The sequence below is a fragment of the Penaeus vannamei genome, chromosome 34, assembly GCF_042767895.1.
Source record: "Penaeus vannamei isolate JL-2024 chromosome 34, ASM4276789v1, whole genome shotgun sequence".
Taxonomy (NCBI): Eukaryota; Metazoa; Arthropoda; class Malacostraca; order Decapoda; family Penaeidae; genus Penaeus; species Penaeus vannamei.
In genome coordinates, this window is record NC_091582.1 from 535,075 (window position 1) to 545,074 (window position 10,000).

The 10,000-nt window shown below is 36.6% G+C and overlaps 2 protein-coding genes across 2 annotated transcripts; one reads left to right on the plus strand and one right to left on the minus strand.

Annotated features, from left to right (window-relative positions):
- Positions 1-329: 329 nt before the first annotated feature.
- Positions 330-2,798, plus strand: LOC113824418 (uncharacterized). The gene has a single exon (XM_027377156.2). It carries the CDS (start codon positions 330-332, stop codon positions 1,692-1,694), a length of 1,365 nt encoding a protein of 454 aa, XP_027232957.2. The 3' UTR covers positions 1,695-2,798.
- A 552-nt stretch (positions 2,799-3,350) lies between these two features.
- Positions 3,351-8,865, minus strand: LOC138868032 (uncharacterized). The gene is made up of 4 exons (XM_070145457.1): positions 8,707-8,865; positions 4,597-4,709; positions 4,417-4,468; positions 3,351-4,273 (listed from the first exon to the last, which is right to left on the minus strand). The coding sequence occupies exons 1-4, from the start codon at positions 8,863-8,865 to the stop codon at positions 3,371-3,373; spliced, it is 1,227 nt and encodes a 408-aa protein (XP_070001558.1). The 3' UTR covers positions 3,351-3,370.
- Positions 8,866-10,000: the final 1,135 nt, after the last annotated feature.

Genomic DNA, 10,000 nt, shown 5'->3' on the forward strand with positions numbered 1-10,000 from the left:
ACACACAAATCAGATCAGATTATTTATTTATTATTATCATTATTTTGTTTTTTCTTTTTCTAATTACGTATTTTGTCCTCTTCTTTGTCTTCTTCTACCTCTTCGTCGCCTTCTGTTGTCTAATGTTTATCTAAATATATTTTAGGAACTGTTGATGAAGCGACCGTCACTTGATTAAACGTGATCTATGAGATACGAATTTCATTTTTTAATGAATGAGTCATATCATGAATTTCCGTTAAACAGGATGCGTGTAATAGACAGATGGATGCTATTAGCTATTAGGCATTTGTGTTCCTGTTGCTAATGGCTTGTCCTTCCGTCGGCAGATGCGGCGCGCGTCGTACTCGCCCCTGGAGCAGAATCCTCCCCAGGGGGACTACGAGGAGCCCGGCGACGCCCTCCTCACCCCCGAAGAGGAGCCCGAGGCGCCCAGCTGGGCCAACTTCCGCGCCAGGATCCTGTCGTTCACCCGCGGCCGCAGCAAGAGTCCGACCCTCAAGAGCCCCGGCAGCAAGAGCCCCACGTGCCGCAGCCCCACGGGGAGGAGTCCGATGTCGCGGAGCCCGGCCAGCAGGAGTCCTTCCAGCCGGAGCCCCACCTCGAACAGGAGTCCGGCCCGCTCCCCCTCCAGCCGCTCCCCGACGTGCCAGTCGCCCGTCAACCGGTCCCCGACCAGCAAGTCCCCTCCTCTGCGCTCCCCGACGCAGCGCTGGGCCCCCACGCCCCTGGCGCTCAAGAGGGGCTCCTTCTCGCGGGGCTCCTCCAGGGAGTCTCGGGGCTCGCGGGAGTCTCCCACGGGCGCGCTCGAGCCGATCGACACCCCGCCCTCGCGCCGGAACTCGGCCTCCAAGGTCAAGCGCTGCCTGAAAAAGGCCTTCAGCCTCAACCTGGAGGGCGCGGAGGTCGATGACGGCGGAGAGATCGGCAGTCCCGTGGCGGGAGCCGCAGCTCTTGCCGGGGGAGGGGCAGTGGGGGCGGGAGGAGCAGGGGGAGGCGGGGGGGCAGGGGGGCGCATGGTGAAGCTGAAGATCCGCTCGTCGCCCGTGGAGCAGGTCCTGGAGATGACGCAGCTCGAGGACGACGAGCGAACGGCCGCGGCCGCCCGGCGAGCGCGCAAGTGGTCGTACCACGGCACGGCGACCCCGGCGTCTCCCGTCGAGGCCCCGAAGCGCCACTCCTTCAGCACCGGCACGGATCGCTCGGGCATCGTGGTCACCAACAATGACCTGGTGTCGCTCCTCGGCCCCACGCACCGCCTCACGCCGCCAGGGCTGCCCGTGCCCGAGGCCCTGCCCGCCGGGTTGCCCATCATGCCCAACCCTCGGGCGAGGGGTCGCTCCCAGAGCATAGCCGTGTGCTGGGACGCCAAGCAAAATGCGAGCAGCGGCGGCGACGGCGACGCCGACGGCCCGCAGGTGCCCATCACCATCCGGCGAACGGACTGCGACTACGTGGCGGCGCCGCTGGTGGGCCAGGCGGGCACGCTGGAGGCGCCCGAGGAGGAGGACGAGGCCGGCGAGGAAGCCGACAAGGGGGAGGTCGACGAGAGCAAGCTGCAGTGGGACTCGTCAGGCTCCACCATCGACGCGGGCCTCCTGGGCTCGGCCATCGAGAAGTACCTGAAGACCAGCAGGGACGTCGACTCGGGCGGGAGCGTGGCCTCGGCTCTGACAGGTCTTCAGGTCAAGTGACGATCAACTCGCCACCACGTATCACAGGTCACAACCTCGGTGCGCAGGGGGTCGTCGGAACAGCGCCCGGACGACGTGCCCCCTGCACCCCTCGGGGCAGAAGAACGCCCATCCCAGGAACCTGCCGCCCCTGCACCTCACCCGCCACACGTTTCCATTGATCTGGGGGACGCCGCCGTTGAGAAGGAGACCGTCTCTCCCTTCGACAGGATGTGGCGGCCGCACCTCTACGTTTCCGACGTCTTCTCCCTAATCCCAGCTCTCATCAACTGCTTCATGTTCGATGACAGTGGATGACTGCAGGTGGGCGCTGTGCCGCTTCCCCGCCCTGGATAAATGTGCTGATCTTATCACTCCAATACTTTGTATCAGTTACGAAAAAGGATAGAAAGCCAAAGACAAGTAGACAGAGGGGAAGTAAAAGAGTCAGAGAGAGAGAGAGAGAGTGAGTACGTATGACAGAGAGAGAGAGAGAGAGTAGAATAGGCACAAAGAGACACAGCAGTCAGGTAGACAGAGAAAGGCACAAAGTCAGGCACGCGATCACATAAACTGATCAATAATAATAATAATAATAATAAAAACAGCAAAGCCACGAAAGAAAGGAAAAGGCAAAATAAACAGAGAGGACAGAGTCAGAGAGAAAAAATATGGTAGACAGACTGAAGAGAGAGAGAGAGAGGGACAGAAAGTGAGAGGATGAGCGAGCGAGAGTCAGACAAAAAAAAATGGTAGACAGGCTGAATAGAGAGAAAGAAAGAGAAAGAGGGAGAGAGAGAGAGAGAAAGCACAAAGGAAAGGAAAAAGATACAGAGGGGCAAGGCGAACAGAGAGGATGACAGAGGCCGAAAAAAGAAAGAAAAACGAGCAATAAAAAGGAAGTATGGAGAGGGAATAAGCCTTTAGCATATCAGCTGTGACTGTGAACGAGGTGGCAGAGGAAGCGGAGAAGGACAGACACTTCCTTCTTTTTCTTTCATTCTTTTATCGTCTGCCTTTTGCCTTCTATTTTTTTGATTCATTCATTTTTTTAGATTTATCTATAATCATTTTCTATTTTTTTTTATCATTTTCTATTTTTTTATTATCATTTTCTATTTTTTATTTTTTTTATTTATTATCATTTACTTTTTTTTCTATCTTATTTGTTCTTCTGCTTTCGATGTCTTATATTATTATTACTGTTATTATTATTATTATTATTATTATTATTATTATCATTATTATTATTATTATTATTATTATTGCTGTTGTTGTTGTTATTATTATTATTATTATTATCATTATTATTATTATTATTATCATTATTATTATCATTATCATTATTATTATTATAATTATTATTAGTATTATCTTTATTATTATTATTATTATTACTATTATTATTATTATCATTATGATTATTATTATTATCATTATTATTATTATTGTTATTGTTATTATTATTATCATTATCATTATCATTATCATTATCATTATCATTATCATTATCATTATCATTATTATTATTATTATTATTATTATTATTATTATTATTATTATTATTATTATTATCATTATCATTATCATTATTATTATTATTATTATTATTATTATCATTATCATTATTATTAGTAGTAGTATTGTCATCATTATTATTATTTTAATTCTCTTTCACTCTATTCTGTTCTATTTTTTCACCTCGAAGATGCTTTAACAAGATGAAGATGACAGATGGCAAATTGACAAGTTGGTGACTGACTGATGATGATTGACAGGTTAGTGATGACAGATGACAAGTCGATGATGACTAATGACAGGTGTATAAAGGATGGGTTGGCAGATTGATGGTGACTGACGACGGGTTGAAAGCTTTGCGATGACTGTTGACAGAATGACATGTTGGTGATGACTAATGGCAGGCTGGTGGTGTCATGACAAGTTGACAGTCTGGTGGTGACATGACAAGTTGACAGGTTGGTGGTGATATGACAAGTTGACAGGTTGGTGGTGACATGACAAGTTGACAGGTTGGTGGTGATATGACAAGTTGACAGGTTGGTGGTGACATGACAAGTTGACAGGTTGGTGGTGATATGACATGTTGACAGGCTGGTGGTGACATGACAAGTTGACAGGTTGGTGGTGATATGACAAGTTGACAGGCTGGCGGAGACATGACAAGTTGAAAGGTTGGTGATAACATGACAAGCTGACAGGCTGGTGGTGACATGACAAGTTGACAGGCTGGTGGTGACATGACAAGTTGACAGGCTGGTGGTGACATGACAAGTTGACAGGTTGGTGGTGATATGACAAGTTGACAGGCTGGCGGAGACATGACAAGTTGAAAGGTTGGTGATAACATGACAAGCTGACAGGCTGGTGGTGACATGACAAGTTGACAGGCTGGTGGTGATATGACAAGTTGACAGACTGGTGGTGACATGACAAGTTGACAGGTTGGTGGTGACATGACAAGCTGACAGGCTGGTGGTGACATGACAAGTTGACAGACTGGTGGAGACATGACAATTTGACAGGTTGGTGATGACATGACAAGTTGACAGGTTGGTGATGATGGATGACGGGTTGACATACTAGTAGTGGTGATTACATAATAATTGAGAGGTGGTGATGAAACCTATTGAATAACTGATAAGTTGGTGGTGATAATGATATGATAATTAACAGGAAATTGCTAATCATCTCATAACTACCCAGGTGATGTCAATTATCTGACAATTGACAGGTTGCTAATGGAATTCCATGCTTCAACTTCTGTCATCACATATCTCTCAAGTATATTTTCAACTCAAAGATATAAGATTATAATGTATAAGCCACTCTTCCCTTCACATTTAACCGAGGGCGAGAGAAATAGAAAAAAAAAATATATATATATACACATTATTTTCATAACTGTCTTAATATTGTCTCCCAGAGTACATGGTCGATAATGCTGTAGAGGTGTATTTTGATAATTGCGAGAGTGATTGTGTAACTGTATGATGTAATCTTTCGTATGTCATCACACTGAAGGTCGGTATACTTATAGATATGAATTATGTTGGTATATTTTCTGACGTCAAAACCTGGTTTATTTATTATTATTTTTTTTTCATGTGGAAAACGATTGAGATCCTTTTGGAAAAATTAAAGAGAATATTTTGAAAATATCCCATTGATAGGGTTATAACCATATTCCCCATTATTTAATTCACTGTATGTCGCTTATTCATCAATCTGCATATCTATCTAAAAAGGAGATTATGTCTCGATCTAATGAATAACGTCTATCTAATAAAATAAAAATAGAATTCATAATTGATAATTATAACTGACGAAAAAGATAATTCTCAAAAACTGGATACACATAAATAAACTTGTTTTTTATTTCGCGACACCAAAAGGCCAAAAGTGAATGAAATATAAAAATTATCATCTTTTGCATCCTCACATTTATATACAAACATAAATACACACCAATAATTTGATCAGATTTTTAAAGAATCTACAACATAAGTGCTATGTTTGAACGTCATTCATAATAACCATGATAGTAATACTAATAGGAATAATGATATTAGTAATAAAATAGAAATCACAATCATGATGGAAATGATCATTATAATAATAAGAATAATGGTGATGATAATAATGGTAATGGTGATGATAATAATGGTAATGGTGATGATAATAATGGTAATGGTGATGATAATAATGGTAATGGTGATGATAATAATGGTAATGGTGATGATAATAATGGTAATGGTGATGATAATAACGACAATGATAATGATCGCAATAATGGATATTATAGTGATAGTGAATACAACATTGTTAACAATAATAAGGAAAATAACTACAATGATGAAATTGCTAATAATTATAATGATATCTAATATTGATTAACAATGTAATAGTAAAGCAACATTGATAATAAAGATAGCAAAATTATAACATTCACCATATGATAGCTATGATAACAATAATTATGACTACTGCTACTACCACAACCACTACTACGCTTATTACCATTACTTTTATCTACTACTATAACTACTACTACTGCTACATACAAAAAAAAAGAAAAATAACAATAATGATAATAATAACAATAACAATAATAAAGGAAGAAGAGTCATCCTAATACTGATATTAAAATTAACAATCATAATCACGATGATGATGATAATGATAATAATAATCATGATAATGACAAAAGTAATAAACATCAGCATAACACTAATGATAATGATAAAGATAATAACATTGATAACAATAACAATAACAGCAATTATGATAATGATAATTAGTATTATTATCAATATGATTATCATAATGACAATAATAACAATAATGATATTAATAGCAATAACAACAATGACAATAATAATGATAGCAATCATGATGATACTAAAAGTGATAGTAATAATAATGATAATAACAATAATGCTGCTGCTGCTGATAATAACAACAACAACAACAACAACAACAACAATGATAATCATTTTAATGATAATGATAATAGTAATAGTAATGATGACAACAATAGTAATTAATTATGACAATAATAACAATAATAATGATAAGGATGATAACAGTGATAGTAAGACAATGATGTTAATAGAAATAATTATTCTAGGAATATGTGGATGATAATGGTAATGCTGATGATAATAATGATAATAAAAATGTAATAATAATGGTAATGATTATAGCAATAATGGTAACGATGATAGTAAAAGCAATGCTAATAATAACGATAAATATGATAATGATAATTGTAATAATAATGATAGTAAGAGCGAAATGATAATAATGATAATGAAGATAATAATAATGAGAATAGTAATAATGGTAATTATAGCGATTACAAATATAAAGATAATATTAATGGTACCATTATCATGATCATTAGTATTATTGTTATGATTAGAATTATTGTTGTTATCATCATTGTTGTTGATATAATTATTTCATTATCACCGTGAATCTTATCACTATCATGATCATAATTACTAGAATTATTATTGTCATCATTATCATTTTCATCATAATTTCTATCATTATCATTGCTATTGTTATCATTATTTTGATCCTTATGGACCTTATTATCATGACTTTTCATATCACTGTTATCATGATTATTGTTCTTACTATAACTATTATCATCATTCTAGTCTCAATTGCTTTTATTATCTTTATCATTGTTATTACCTTCATTATTTTCATTATCATTATCATTATTACTTGGTTGTTATCATTTTCATTATTATTTTCATAATAATGTTTATTATCATTGTTATAATTTCTAGTATTATCATCAATATAATGATACCAACAATAATAACAATAATAGTAATCATTATCATTGTTATTATTATTATTATTATTATTATTATTATTATTATTATTATTATCATTATTGTTATTATTATTATTATTATTATCATTATTATTATTATTATTATTATTATTGTTATCATTATTATTATTATCATTATTATTAACATTGTTATTATTATTATTATTATCATCATTATAATTGTTGTTGTTGTTGTTATTATAACTATTATTTTTACTATTATCATTATTATTAATATCATTATTATGTTGTCATTAATGCTATCATTGTTATTACTATAATTATCACGCTTACCATTATCATTTTTGTTATCATTATCATAATTTTCAATATTATTATGATTATGATTATCATTATTATTACAGTTGTTATCATTACTATTATTATAATCATTATCTTTATTATCACCCTTACCATTTTTATCATCATTATTTTTTTTATCATTATCATTATTATCATTATTATCATTATCCCATTTTCATTATCATTGTTATTATAATTGTCATTATTATCATTATCGTTGAATCATTATGATCATCATCATTATAATTATGTCCGTTATCATCACTATTATAATTTTGCTATTATCATTATTTTTAAATTATCACTACCTTTATCATCATTATCATTAATATCGTTATCATTTCTATCATTGTTAATATTATCATCCTTATAATCATTATTAATATTATCATTATTATCATTATTATCATTATCATTATCATTATTATTATCATTATTATTACTATTATTATTATTATTATCATTGTTATTATTATTACTATTATTATTATCATTATTATTATCATTATTATAATTATTATCATTATTATTATCATTATTATAATCATTATCATTATTATTATCATTATCATTGTTGTTGTGGCGGTGGTTATCATTGTTATTATCACTGTCGTTAATATTACTGTCATTGCTATCATCATTATCATCATCAACTCATCACCCCCTGCATTGTCATGATCATCACTCACCTTATCATTTCTTTTTTTGATTATAATCACTTTCAACAAAATTACTGAAAAAAAAAGAAAAACAGCAAAATGGCCAACATGCTGTTTATAAGTAATCTATGACTTCAGTATGTGTGGATTATCTAACAATTCTATGTGATAGGTATGCGGTTCTATGTCGTCTCTTCATGCTGTCCATGTGGATTCCTCCTCTGTGATAAAGCGAATCCTTTCGTATGACGTCATTCAGTGTAAGGTGACGTCATATGACATAGGTGACTTAATTCTATAAAGAATGGTTGTTTTTCTACATAGGGTGACGTCATTCTACATAGGGTGACGTCATTCTACATAGGGTGACGTCATTCTACATAGGGTGACGTCATTCTACATAGGGTGACGTCATTCTACATAGGGTGACGTCATTCTACATGGAGTGACGTCATTCTACATAGGGTGACGTCATTCTACATGGAGTGACGTCATTCTACATGGGGTGACGTCATCCTAGATAGGGTGACGTCATTCTACATATGATAACGTCGTTCTTATGTATACTGTGACGTCATCCTAAGCATGATGCCGTCATTCTGCATAACGTGACGTTATTCTATGATGACGTCATTTTACATAGGGTGACGTTATTCTAAACATGATGACGTCACTCCAAGTATGATGCCATCAAACTGACAGTGTCATTTTTGAAAGATTGGTGGCGACCTTGTAAGTATGATAAAGTCATTCCGAGTGTGACACCATTGCCAGTAGCATGATTTCTCTCCAAGTATGATGACGTCAGACCCTCTGTTGTAGTTCTGCGGTAGTTCAGGCCGTGTTGCGGTGACGTCATCCTTGGCTGATGACGTCACTCCGCGCCACAGGGCTGGAACTCACGAAATCATCGTAATAGCACAAGCTTTCTCCCCGTTTTCTTTGTTTCGTGTTAAGTGTGTCCTGGTAGATTTATATTTTCATTTATCTTTTTTTTATCGTTTCTCCGATTCGGACCTTGGATGGGTAGTCAAAACGTATATATATTCCACGTTTCCTAATATGGGATAAACAGGTTTTTGAATGTTGATACATAAACATATATTTAGATATTTCTTCATCTCTTTTTATACGTCATTCTTGCCTTGTCTTACTCCATAGTAAAATACTATTATATTTCTCTACATGTGTGGTGTAGGATGATTAATGCTAATAAATAGGAGCTAAGGAAACACCCAAAATTATTGTGTTTATTATCCTTATCGACATAAGACCAAAGAAAAGACAAAAAAAAAAGAAAAAAAATTGTCATACCATTTCTCCGTCTCTATTTTCTTAACAATATGTATCTAAATATATCCTACTTATCTAACAATTATCTACCTATCTAGCTACCTATCTTCCAACTTATATATCTACTTATATATCTACCTACCTGTCTATCAGTTCGCCTTTTTATCTATCTGCTTTCTCGACTAATCTACCTGTCTATATATCTCAGTCAGTATTTCTATATATATGCAACTATCTGTTTCTCTATCTATCCGACTGTCTCCCTGTCTATCTGTCTACCTTTCTATCCATGTCTATCCCACCAACACAACGCCTTATGCTCGATAGATAAACAGGAAGATGAGAAGAGAGAAACAGCCATGAAAGCTAAAAGATATATTCAGAGATAAAGCCTTTATTTAACCCTTCATTTTCCTTTTCCTCATTCTCTCTCTTTATCTATTTATCTTTATCTCGGTATATCTATCTGTCTATCTCTATCTCTCTTTCTGTATCTATCTATTTATCTTTATCTCGGTATATCTATCTGTCTATCTCTATCTCTCTTTCTGTATCTATCTATCTATCTATCTTTATCTCGGAATATCTCTGTCTATCTCTATCTCTTTTTCTGTATCTATCTATCTATCTTTATCTCGGTAAATCTATCTGTCTATCTCTATCTCTCTTTCTGTATCTATCTATCTATCTATCTTTATCTC